Source organism: Dermacentor silvarum, chromosome 6 (assembly GCF_013339745.2).
Source record: "Dermacentor silvarum isolate Dsil-2018 chromosome 6, BIME_Dsil_1.4, whole genome shotgun sequence".
Classification (NCBI taxonomy): domain Eukaryota; kingdom Metazoa; phylum Arthropoda; class Arachnida; order Ixodida; family Ixodidae; genus Dermacentor; species Dermacentor silvarum.
In genome coordinates, this window is record NC_051159.1 from 145,781,547 (window position 1) to 145,794,855 (window position 13,309).

Genomic DNA, 13,309 nt, shown 5'->3' on the forward strand with positions numbered 1-13,309 from the left:
TCGATTAGCGGCGCGATTAACTCCAGCGAGCGGAAAATAAGCATTCACAATTAATCGCTGCAAGGGTGGCCGGTTTGTCTATATACGCTTGCAGCTGGCCTTGCCTCGATTTGCGTTTCACTTGACTTTCTAAAGCACGCATTGTGCGCTACGTGTGCCCGCCCATCTCGAGTCGGGGTGACGGAGGATATAACAACAGGCGAGTGGTGTAGCAAAATATCCGTCGTTCATCGTCATTATGTAGCAGCGACGGCAGAGAAGGAAGGCTTCCGGTATACCGCCAGCGCCGAGCGACAGTTATTCGCAAACGGTTTTTCTAGTCATGCTGTAGTATCTCTGCATAAGAGAAATTACGAATGAAGTTGTCATATTCATGCGCGCTCACCATTGCGTCTTCACCTTCGTGTTCCTGTTTCATCTTATTAAGACTTCCTGTCGCTCGGCGTATGTCATGGTTGATCGCTCGAGGCGTGTGCTTGACGGCACAGTACTTTCCTAACGCTGTTTAACCCGTCTTACCATTAATTTAAACGCAACGATTTTAGACGGTCTTGCCGAACCAGACAGTCACCCAACACGGGAGTACTTGAGAAACTCCTCACGAATAATGGGGGGAGCATAACTTCCGGTGTATACCCCCCTATTGGCAGTGGAGCTGTCCATATAGCTATGAAAACGGACCGCTGTCGTCCTTTGTTTAGCTTCGGCCCACGGCCTCTCGCTCTCTTTTTTGCGCTCCTTGACATGAGCCTCCTTCCGTTCGAGTGCGTTGGTCATGCGCCTGCGTTTCTTTCTCATTTCGTACGTGTCTCTAATTGCTGTACGCTCTTCCACAGACCTGTACATACACGCGGAGCGAGCCGCGAGCTCTTTCTGCCGCTTGGGCGATTTTTCATGTTGAACGCGTCCAGAGCATGCACGGGGAGACGCTTTAATTTGCGTGCCGGAGCAGCTTAGGAGGCGGCTCTTTCGACTGGCTCGAAGATCTCGATCGCCGTTTTCAATGGTAATGGACTCCCTCCCACCAGCCGCCGCTCTCTTCGCCTTTAATTCCCTCTAGGGTTCGCCTTCTTTTAAGCGTTTCCGTTTTGCAGCTCCCCCTATACATCCTCCACCGCTCTCTCTCACGCAAACACACACACACACACACACGTCTCCTCGAAAGTATCCTGGTTGTGGTACGGGTGCGTCTGTTTTCTCACTGCAGCTGGATTGTATAGTTACCGCGTAATTGTTGCTCGCTGGTCCGACCCGCGATTCGCGGAAACAAATGAGAGGCTGCATGAAACCGTGAGAGGAAGAGGCGAGAAACGGTTGTGTGTGCGTGTACTTATGCTTTCAGGTGGCGCGTATATAGGTACGTTTGTCTGTGTTGAAATGCCGCAGTCTGTCTCTCTTGGGGGACGAGGGTCCACGGGCAGTTGCGTTTTTAGAATCACATCGTGCTATATACAGTATATCTTCTCCGCTGGTCGGCAGCTGCGCCAAGATTACCTTTGTAAGAATGCCAATGAATGGGTCAATGGGTCAAACAGTTAGACCTCTGCACATAGTTCTGACCTCGCAGATGAGAACTCCCGTGTTGGGGAACTGTGTCTCCGTCCTGTTGGGATAATAACACTGGTTTCTTGCTGTGAACGACTGCCTAGTAAGGTAAGCGTTAGGCTCAGCTCTACGCAGTTTGTAAGCGTGCGCTCCAGCAGTTGAGTCAGTCACCAATTTGGCTGAGTATTTCTATGGAAACATGTGGCGCTCGTTGACGGGGGGAAATTGCAGTAGTGACAGTAAAATACAGAGAATGAGAATGTATGCAGTAGTTGCTTGGTGGCATCGGTAGTCCTGGTTTGCGGAGCGCGCCCGTGCATTTAAGGTCGCTTTGTGCCTCATCGGAGAAGCAATAGTTAGCAGTATCTCTCAATACCGGGTTGAGCGCAATCGCTCAATCCTATATATAGCGATACTGGGAGTAATACCGGGTATATATCGGGAGAAAATGTAATGACCACTCCGGCGTCATTGCTGTGACTTTCGAGTGTAGCGATTGCCTCCTCGTCGAGTGCCGCGCGTGCTAATCACGTGACGCTTGCCGTGGTGAGATGTGTGTTTGCATTCTTGCGCGGTTTTGTCTGTTATCTATACGCGATAAGAGTGTGAGTCGGTTGCGTGCAACGCAAATGAGCTTATTAGTTGGCCGCAAAAAAAAAGACGCTGGTCGTGGCGGGCACCTGTGCTTGACCGCTGAATGAGGAGACGAAAAAGAAAAAGAAGAAAGACGGGGAAGCGGGAAGAAAAATGGCCAAAGATTGAGGCAGCACCTTGCGCGCCGCACTCTAGCACCGTCAAGGGCCTTCATCCATAATAATGGTCCGCGCGCTCGGGGCACGTGATCCGCGCCCTCTGCCGTGGGGCGCGGAATCCGGGGCTCGGGCCCCACTCTCTCTCGGCGCGCCACTCTCGGTGACTGATGTATATAGATGGATGGGCCGAAAACCCGCAATCGAGGACGTCATTGGCTCCTTCCCTCGCTGCGCTGTTGCATCGCCGGCGAGCGCAGCGGAACCGAAGACGGGGCGGTGCAGACACAAAGCTCCGCGGGACTCAATGGAGACGGCGAGGAAGGGCCGCGGGCAGGAGGGCGCTGTAGGCGCAGGGGGCAATCACGGAGATGACTGCCTCTTTATTGCCGCGAAGCCCGTGTGTCTGTGTGCCTGCTCGCGCACGGGCGCAATGCCCGCCACTTCTTATACAGTCGATTTCTTCGGGAAAAAGAAGATTGGGCAGATGGGAACTCCGTTCTTCCTTTCGTTTCTTTTTGTTCCCTTCTCGTTGTTGTGTTTTCCCTCTCGTTCTTGACCTGCGGCAAACTTGGGCTCCGTTATTCGCTTAGCCGTTTCGGCAATTCCTCCTATTCTTCCGGACCGTGCCACGCGTCGCCCTGCTGCTGCACCATGGAGTGCGGGCGCGCGCTGTGACACGCCTTCTGCGTTGGGGTCGCGGTGCGCGGCTGAGCGTCGATCTCTCTCTCTCTCTCTCTCTTTCTTTCATGCTTGCACTGACACTTCGGCTTCCGTGATCAAGTATATACAGTTGCTTGTATACGCCTTCGTTGGGTTTCCCGGAAGCGTCGCTTCTCGCGATGTGCCTGTTGGGCGGCAAAATACCGCGCAGCGCTTGCGCTTGAGCCCTTTGGTCAACAAGCTGGAAACTGAGAGTTAAACTACAGCTCGTAGCCCCCCAAAAAATGTAGTTATAAAGAAATAATCGCCCATACGCCTATTTGCAGTACTATCATAAGTGGGCAGCAGCTGTTCTTTGAAATTTGGTTTACTAAAAAGCTATCTTCCAGGCTTTAGTGGCGTCGACGAGGGTGAGAGAGGCTGTCTTTAATGAAAAGCTGGAAATGTTTGGCGGCAGCTGACGACACTCCAGGTATTGTGTGAAAGGTGTGATCTACACAGTGATCAAAGAAGCCCAAAAACGGCACATACATCCACAGACACACGTACACACGCTAAAGCTGGCCATTAATTCCCATTAAGGTCCGTATAGTTCGAAAATATATTAGTTAAGAAGTTATAAGTTTTGGTTAGCCATGGAGTGCTCGACGAAGAGCTACGTTATTTGAGGTCACTTGATGACGCTGCTTGATGATGTTGCTTGATGACGCTGCTCAGGCGATGCAGCGTCATCGAACTCTTCATCGTCTTTCTTCAGGAAATCCACAGATCCTTCTGCACTGTGCACTTGAAATGTAGCCTCGTTGGTATGACATCATATTATGGTGCGTTACGTATGGTCTGGATGAATCACCGTGTTCGCGCGAGTTCACGCAGGACATGAAATCATATCCGGTCGTATACCGGTATCGCAACATCCGCGTATCTCCTATCTCCATTTTTTTTTTTTTTTCAGTTGTCGCTGAGCCTTTTCCTTTGTCTTCTTTCCTGGCCGGTTAATTTACGCGTTTGCCTGTTTACGGCACAATGTAGAGACTCTTCTTCACGCAGAATCACGTCGCCCTTCACATTTTGATTCCAGAAGGGGGGCAAAATGCCAAGATAACCATCTTGTCACAGAACTGCAGGCGAGCTGGCGCGCGTATATCTACAAGCATTTTGCTCGCCGACCGCACGGAGAGTCAAATGCGGGCGAGGAGGTACGAAGCTCCGAATAAATTAGGCAGAGAGCTAGGACAATGGAAGGTTCTTGTGAGGTCGCGAGGGTGTGCGCTGGGCACATCGTCTCTGCATGGACCTCGTCGTGCTTGCTGCGTCATCGCGCTCAAGGCCAATCAGCTCAATGCGCATCGCCTCCGAGTGGACGTGTCCGCAGCAGGATATGTGCCGTTTTTGTTTATAAGCATATTGGTATACTCTGCAGAGTTTGGTGCTTGGCGTAACACTTGGTAGCTTAAATATAGCGTTCGCAAGCACACGTAAGCGCCCTAAGTACTTAACGCAATAACCACGCAGAATCGTATTCGCATTATAAAGACAATAGGAAATCGCGCTGCTCGTTTCGTGACTCGCAACTATATTTTTCAGAGTAGCATAAAAAGTTATGTCGTGTGACCTGACTTAGCGTCAAGTCGCGCGTAGTTTCGTATCTTGTTTCTAGGATATATTCTATTTTAATCGCAAGGCGATGAATAGAGACTCTTACACCACGCTCGAACGTTCTTCTCGAAGCGCCGTGACGCGCTAAAACTAAAAGTAAATCGCAGCGCGTATACTGCCACTTTCATATATATATATATATATATATATATATATATATATATATATATATATATATATATATGCGCGCGCGCGTGTGTGTGTGTGTGTGTGTGTGTGTGTGTGTGTGTGTGTGTGTGTGTGTGTGTTTCGCGAACCATTACGTTCTGGAATCAGCTTCCCTGCGACGTCATGCAGGTACAGCTACGAATTGCTCGTAGCCTTTCGGGGTTATGTGTAGACCGTTTTTCATGGGCGCCGCCATATTGCGTACGCAGTGGCGCCATCTATGGCAGTCGGCATGCTGGCTTGCGCTAGCGCTCCCTTTTGTATACATGCTGCAGGTAAACACTCGACGGCAGTTTCTGGTGGTTGTTTTCGCGTCGCGGTGGTATGATGTGGCGTCTTTACGTGGAAAACGGTTCAGTGAGATGTACTGAAGTTATTTCAGTCAGCATGGCTGGAGTGTCTGTGGCGTTGAGGCGTGCGGAGCACGCAGTGCAGATGTGTGCGCCCGTGTTTGAGCCTACAGTCAGCCTCGGAGATCAGTTTTGTATTCATGAAAATTCGTTTCGCTAATGTGAACGCATTGTGAACAAATTCTGAACAAATGATGGCGTCAAATAGTATGTCGTGAATATAAACGCGCGTTTCTACATTTCCTGAATGCTTCTCCCCCTTAAATAATTAAGTGCAGAATAAAACCAAGTGTGAAAAGAGATACAATGTCGGCGTCCGAGTGCTTTTCACGATGTCCTGCTAATATGGTGCGTAGTCGAGCAGCTATAGAGTACAAAGGGACTCGGTGTTGTGCGAGAAGAGGCGCCCTTTAAACGCGGCCCTTTTTGTACGATAGCTGATCGAATGAGGTCACTTTGGAGCATTCAATCTGCGGCTGCATTTACGGCGCATAACTGCACGGACGGCTGCGCTGTTCTGCTATTTGGGTAGCAATGAGGTGCTGTTCGCTCTGTCCTCAATACTGTCGATCACGGATGGCCGAAAAAAAGAAAAAAAAAAATAGAACGTGCGCGGCGTGTCACGGTGAATAAAGCGAAGTGTAATGAGGGAGTGCGCCAGTGCGCAGCAGTTTGTTTAAAGAGCGTCGGTCCCTTCGTGTTCGCCTCGCATCAAACGCGGCTGCACCCCATGCAGTGGCGCTGTGTTATGAGGAAAGGGTTTAATGAAGCTGTCCTTTAAGGGCTACGCGCTGTGACAGGCCTTCCATCACGCGCGCTGCATGCGCGATTTGCGAAGGGGCAAGCCAAGGCGAGCGATAAGTGGTCAAGGGGTAGGACGTCCGCCGCGTTGTTCGTATATACTTTCATCGGCGGTGAACGCTAGTGGGCCTCGCTCCGCGCTGCAGCAGCGGCGTGAGCAGCGGCAGTGCACACGTCTCGTTCTGTAAGCGCCGCTCGTGCTCACTCGTACGACAGCTCCGTGCAGCGACGCCGCGGCGGCTCCCGAGTCCGCGCATGGGAGCGGCGAAATGATGGGGCAATTTACGTGCGAGGGTGCGGCCTTCGTGAATATGCAGCGGCCCGCATGAGCGAGGAGACGTTGACGGCCGCGAGTCAACCCTTGAGTTGCGGCCGGCACCCGATTCCCGCCGGAGGAGAGCGCCTGTCGCGCTCTCCTTCGCCATGGATGGGCGAAGAGCTCCCGAGTCGGAGGCTTGGGCGAGCCGCGCTGGTTCGAAGCGTATAGACGCGGAATTGGGCGTGATGCGATATCTACGCAAAAGAGCAGTAAAAGTGCCTGGAGCGGTGTAGATGCGATGTTTGTATCAAATGAACTTCTCGGTGGGCTAGTTTCTGCATAATTGCCAGGGATAAAGCGCGTTGGAAAACACGAGCTACGAGACTATATATGCGCCGCTGATTCTTCTGGCAGTGTTACTATAAAGGCACCAGCATTGATCGCTGCACGGCCTGTCACGCTCTTCAGGTCTTGGTGCAAGTAGTAGACTGCCTTGGCAAAAAAAAAAAAAAAAAAAAAAAAAAAAAAAAAAAAGCCAGTGGAAGGCTTGAGTTTTGTTGAGTCCTCGCAGATGTCGCGCCTGTCTGGCTGTTAGAATAATTGAGAGAGTGAGAACGAGAGCTGGGCTTTCTCCGGAGCTTCGGAGTGGTGCTTTGCAGCTATACATATACATAGACGACGATGTGTAGGCACCCTGGAATCAGCTGTAGCTGCGTGTAAGGTCAGATGTGCGCTGACCAGCGAGACAGTACGTTACCAAGCCTAAATAAAGTTTACTACTACTACTACTACTACTACTACTACTACTACTACTACTACTACTACTACTACTACTACTACTAACCACTTCTGGTACTTTATAATAAAGCCAAGTAATCAATCAGCCTGCCAACGAGCTGCCTGGCTTCGTTTCCTTTGCAGGGACTGTATATATACCTGAAATATGAGCGGGTTTTGATGGATGCATGCCGTCCAGCGATCAAATGTTTTGAACGCTTCAGCAACATGCTTGCATTGCCTTTGAGAGATGCGTCCGCGGTGTTTACTCTCCCGCCGTCCTTATTTTGCATCGCGCTCCCTATACCTCTGCAGTCATGACGCTCATCTTCGTGAGTATATATACTCTTACGCCTTAGTAGCAGGTTCGCGCATTCAGTAATCCCCTTGAATACCCTGTCGCATGCAAATGTAGTACTCCGGTGGCAGCATAGTCTAGTCTTCTTGAAACTGTCATTGATTGCTCTTTATACATCTTTTACACCGCCTATTGCCTCGAATAACGTGTCCTGACTGTTTCGGTTTCATTGTGCGGATGTAATTTTCTTTCGTGAGTCGGCCCGAATCCACTTTGCTCTGTGAACTCAGCTATTTGGACATGTTTAGAGGCTACTCATGTTTATCACATGCCATTCTCTTGTTCTACATTCCACATAATGTGTATATATTTGCAACGCTGTGTAATGTTCTTAGTGTATTTGTAGTGATGGGCTTGTCGAAAAATGTTTTGAAAATTTTAAGTATTTCTCCTTATTTTATCTGTATACTTTTCTTTTGGTCACTGTCTATATAGTCTACGATATTGTACTACTGGGCTCTTTAGAGTAGCCAAACTGCCCATTTGGTCGCAGCTAATGAGCAACAAGAACTAGTGCGTGGGTAAATCCATCTCGGCTTATCGTCCGACGTGAACTACAATGAAGCGCTGTGCGCCCACGGAGATCTTAATCGAAGCCTTGGCATACACCTTTTCGAGTTTCATGGGAACAAGCTTGGAGGCCAGTTGGTTATTATGAAGAGCGATGGGTTGCGCGCTTCTTTCCCGATATACGTGTCGAACACGCGCTTTCCTTGGCCACCGGCCAAGCGCTGATTGATTGTATACGCCTGGCGATTTTCCTCCACCTTTGATGGGCGGCTTGTATACGTATATGTATAAACACTGCGCCTTCAGGAGTAATCGCGTTGCTTTGGGCGCGCGCCCTTCGCGAAGTAACCTGGAGTGTTCGCGCGTAACCCCTGCTTACAGCATAACGATATTGCATTCTTAGTGTACAACGACAAAGAGCGTGTAAAGGTGTACACGCTTCGATCGTCTCCATCACTTATCACGATGCGTTAAAGGGGTATACTAAAGAGGAACACTTAATCACTTTAGACTGATAAAGTATTCTTTCAAGGCTCAATTTTCGTTATTTCGTGGTAAGAGGTTGATTAGCAGAAGAGAAAAAAAGATAGCCAATGTTCCATTTTTCGAATTACGCGCCGAAACCTACGTGTCGGTACGTCAGCGTGAAGTCGCGAATGTCAAAGCATCTTCTCGTGTTTGGGGCGGTGTGGCTCGGTAAATGATTTCGAAACTTGCTTAGTTCAATCCTGACTTCCTTTAAAAATTGTTTTCGTACAACGCAGTACATTGTTATCGACATCAATTTAACTAGGCCCGAGCAGACGCCATCAAAATACATGACGTCATGGCCACCTAGTGCGGGAACTCCACGGTGGCGTCGCCACCCGTCTTTCGGTTTTTCGTTTTTCTCTTTTCACTGCAAGCGTGGCTGTTTTGCTACTGTAGAAAACCAATTACTAATACAGTTCCCCTTGTTTTTTTTTTCTTTAGTATCCATGTATAAACTTCTTACTGCCTGTGAGCATATGCTGCTTTATCAGAATTATTTATTTCTTCGGTTACCACTCATCTCTGTAATCCCTGCGCGGGGCCGAGAGTAAATAAAATGTGGCTTTCCCGCTTGTTTAAGGGTTGTAAACGCTTGCCGATGCTTTTGTTTGCCTGTTAGTAGGGTTTTCGAGGTCGCTAGTCAATTCTAGGTTTTGTTAACAAAGTGTTCTCTGTATCTCCTGCTGCCAAATTTGCTAATGACAAGCATCTGCGTTTTCTGAAGAGCGTTATAACGACTTGAGCTCTTTTATCCCCGCACATTGTTAAATTATCTTCGTCAAGCTAGAAACCGTAATAATATGAAGCAATGAACCTTAAACGGTCTCCACTATTCCAGTCAAGTTGTATCATAAGATGTGCTTGTAAGTATCTATATTTATGCTATTTTGTTTGTCTCTCAGCATGCTTGTTACACCTTTTGTTACTGTAGCACAACTAAGAAGCTTAACAGATGTCCAGAGAATTGTGGTCTTTTTGTCGGTGACTTTAGTTGGCCAAGCGGCAACTTAGGCCAAGCTTTTAGCTCTTCTATAGATACGTCTGGACCGTCCCACGAAATGAGAACGCTACTATTGCTGGCAGGCGCTTCTTTTTCATCTTGCGACTCTAGTGGCGATAATTTCCTGGTTATGAGCTGAATATTAAAATGAAGCACACACACGCACGCACACACTGGGTGCGCCATTAGTATAGCGCACCAGCAAGCCCAACTTTGCAACCTATAGTGGGACCTTTAATTAGCGACAGCTACTCGATTTCGTGCTGGTGCTGTTCTCGAGAGTGGCACAAAGAAAGAATAATGACATTTGGCGCTGGGCCGGTGCTGGCGTGTACGTACGTCTTTTCATCATCGCGTGCTGCGACAGTGCCATCACGCTGTCGGTCCTCGTGACGGGACACCAGTGCATCGGGAAGCTGTCAGCCGGCAGGAGCGGAACGGGCTCGTCGTCTTGCGGTCCGAGAGAAAAAAGACGTCGCGATCCGATACCGGCGGCTGCGCGGTCGGCTGCTGCTGCGGCGGCGGCGGACAGCTCCTTCCCCCCCTCCCTGGGGCACGGGATTAATTGGTCGGGTCAGGTTGAGCAGGTAACGCGCCCTCGCCCGAGCAGCCGCCGCCGCCGCCGCGCGCCGGCCGGCTCCCTCTCCGCTCGTTAGTCGCCGCGCGCCCGCTGTGCCGGCCTGTTGCTGCCGCCGCTCCCTTCTTCGGCCGCAGTTTGTGTGTGACTCTCCGCCCAGCACGCTTGCTCGCGCCGCCGCATCTTCGCCGGCTCTTTCTCGGCGCGGCACCAGCGCCGACGACCGAAGGAAACAGCGGTATCCTGCCCAGCGTTGTGCCCGACCACCGGCGCCCAGCGCGCTCGCCGCCCATGGAACGCCGGCGGTGGCCCCCTCGTTGCTGAGCGGCTGAGTTGGTGCGCGCGCGTGTGTGTGCGTGCCGAACGTGCCGAACGTGAGTGCGCGACGCCGCCGACGACGACGACGCCCCAGGATTACGAGCGGGAAGGCCGCGTGCTACAGGACTCGGTGCGCGCCCGCCGCCGCTGCAGACAGGCTCCATGCTGCGTATCGGATACGACTCCGGAGGAACAGGTGAGGGGAGCGTGGCACAGCACGGGAGCCGCCCCGTTACGGGACGTCCCGCGGCCGGATGCACGCCGTTCGAACGGCCCGCGCGCGCGGGCGGGCGTGCTCTGGCCATGTGGCGGTGTGCCTCCGCGAGGCCTAGAGCGCGTCTGGCGTCGACGGCGCCGGGAGCTGGTTTCGTGTGCGATCTTCAGCAGCGCGCGTTGATTCCACTCTGCGATGAAACACAATTTGTCTCATTGGAAGTCGATGTACGCCGTTTCTCTCTCTCTCTGTGTGTCCGTGTTGCATACGCATAGCGCTGCCCGATCTTTTAACACGTTGCTCGCGTATAGCTCGCCAGAGGTAGAGCTACTGCGTGCCAGTGATGGAGACTCACAAGGCGGTTCCCTTTCGTTTCAAACGGCCGACTTCGACTTGATACGCACGAAACTGTGCTGCTTTATTCGCAGTCATCGAGGCGAAACCAATTGGCGTCCCTTGCTTTGCTGCGAGCTTCGCTTAAATTATAGGAAATTATGTGCGTTGGTGGAAACGCTTCTTTATTCATCTCATTTTTCTGAAATCCTCCATGTTCAGAAATAGCCGGGAATGTCTCTCGAATCGCTGCGAACCATTAGCATTCGCACGTCGTATGGCGAGTTGCATCATTTCTGGATTTGCCGGCGTGCCTTCGAAGTTGTTAAAAGCAGCAGAAGGAAAACTTGGTAGTCTTCTAGAAAGGAGGGCCGCACGTACTACCTTTAATGCATCAGATGACAACAACCGCTATCAGCGCCTCACGTACGTCATCGCCGGGTGGCGACCTTGAAATTCAAACTGGAACTCCGCTTTGAGTGAACGTCAAATTTGCTTCTTTTTCCTTGCCTGCCCGCGTGCGTGATGACTGAACGCTACGAATGAAAAATTTTACACTTAGCCAGCGCATTCCTCACTCACTCCTGTCGTGCACATGATGGGCAAGGCCTGCGCTCCCACGCTGTTGCATTCGTTATCCAAGGGCCTTTGAAAGGCACGGATCTTCGTGGACTCGTTTGCTAGGACGGCGCTTGACGTTGTTCAAGCATTAAGGCGCCGCCAGGCAGGAGCTTATGCGCACGTTAAGGTTAGGTTTCAAGGAAAGTGCGCTGTAAAATAATTTACTCCCTTAAAAATAAACAAGGATGTAAATTGGTCTGTAACTCACACCTTATACTCTTTTTGGGTGTAAGGATTTGATTTACAGATTTACTTACACCCATATTCATTTTAAGGGTGTAAATTATTTATAGCATAGGGGAACCACGAGTGAAACTGGCTGTGAAGCTGTGAACAGGCTGTGGCGCTTAGAAAGAAAGGGGTAGCGCGCACCCGAGCGAACCTTCAATTGCGAATAATGCGTAGGGTATAATAACAGGGCATAATGGGTATAATGATAAATAAATACTTAAATACGCCAGGAGGGCCCTAACGAACTCGTTCGGTGGCACGTACCGCCGTCCCGTTTGAGAGGGGATGATCATACTGTAATCATCATCAAGTCAGCGTCGCTTCAATTCGTCTGCCCTCCGCCACTCTCACTCCTCCTCATATTTAACACCGCCAGCATATCACGCGGTCTCTTTCGGGCAGCAAGCAAGCATTCTTCATCTTCCATAATTAGATGCCCACAAGGAAAACCAAACAAGGTGGACCCGCGTCGTTAGCCATATACCGAGTCGGCGAGAATAATTGCATCCATTTGCGTGTCGTTGGCCAGCTGACCAGCGAGGTTGGTGGCGCGTTGGCCCAGCTGCTGCTGGCGACAGAGAAGCTTTCGTCACTCCTGCGCGGTCGGTGGCTCGTCGTCGAGCGTAGCCGAGAGAAAAACTTTTTTTTTTTTTTCCAGGCGCGAGTTGAGCCGCACGTATATATGTATACGACGGGCGAGTGTCGCGGCTTCTGCGAAAGCAGCGCCTCGCGCATCCATCAGCATGGCAATAAGCTTGCGGTCGCCCCGGGAGTTATTTGTACGCGTCGTTTCATTGGCCATCGCGCGCACGTAAGCTGGAGTTGCCCCGACGAGCCCCAGGAGCCTCCGCTGTCCTTGGCGACGATAACGCTGTGCCCGAAGCCAACGGCTTGCCGCATGGCGGAGAAAAAAACAAAAAAGAAGAAAGAAAAGCGAAATTTGTCTTTTCTGAATCTATGGGTGCAGTGTCGAACGGATTTTACTTTTACTGCCGTTGCAGTTAAAAACTCGAAACTTCGTTCGCGGTTTCCGTCTGTCAAGCCTGTCACGTTCGTTCCTCGTAGGGAGAATAAAACCGCGAATTTGCCCACCCGTGTTCAGAAGTCGTTGCACGTATTCGCAAAAACCGTCTTACGCTAGAATTTTTCGTTAGAGCAAATGGCGGCCGGTCAATGCCAAAAAGCACTTAAACGCACGCAACGCTTCGTGTTCGGCCCCGCATATTCATGCGGCAATGTTTAGTTGGGAGCTGGGCACGCTAACCGCAGCGCATCGCGTATAGCTTTGAGGCTTTCCAGTTTATGCGAAACTTTGCGTGCCACGTACTCGTCTGAGAGTGGTGGCGACTCTGCGTGCAATTCGGAGGTCTCAACGGAACGTACTTTATAGCAGACGAGGACGGCGACGTTGTGTGAATGTCAAAGATAAGTTGTTGAGAGGGATTGTATCCGCTATGCAAGCCTGCTGCTGTCGTAGTAAATGAGCTGAGAGCTGGAGGGAGGCCCTAAAGGCAAGCTTATTCCTTCCCCATTACGTATCACAACAAGCTCGTTTCGGTCCCTCGATGTGCATTGCCTGAACGAGTTCACTGGCCTCTTCGTGATCCAAACGGCTTCAACCAGAGGTGCGTGCGTCACCTTACCG

At 50.8% G+C, this 13,309-nt stretch overlaps 1 protein-coding gene across 2 annotated transcripts in view; it reads left to right on the forward strand.

Moving 5' to 3' along the window:
* Positions 1-13,309, forward strand: part of LOC119456153 (POU domain protein 2) — a 649,805-nt gene that overhangs the window by 136,711 nt on the left and 499,785 nt on the right. Inside the window, exon 1 of one of the 2 annotated variants that reach the window (XM_049669568.1) lies at positions 10,137-10,461. The exons of the other annotated variant lie outside the window; for it this stretch is intronic. Within the exon in view, the coding sequence (XP_049525525.1) occupies positions 10,428-10,461 (34 nt within the window). The 5' untranslated portion in view covers positions 10,137-10,427. Of the gene's footprint in view, positions 1-10,136; positions 10,462-13,309 lie in introns of those variants that run through there. 2 annotated transcript variants of the gene reach the window in all.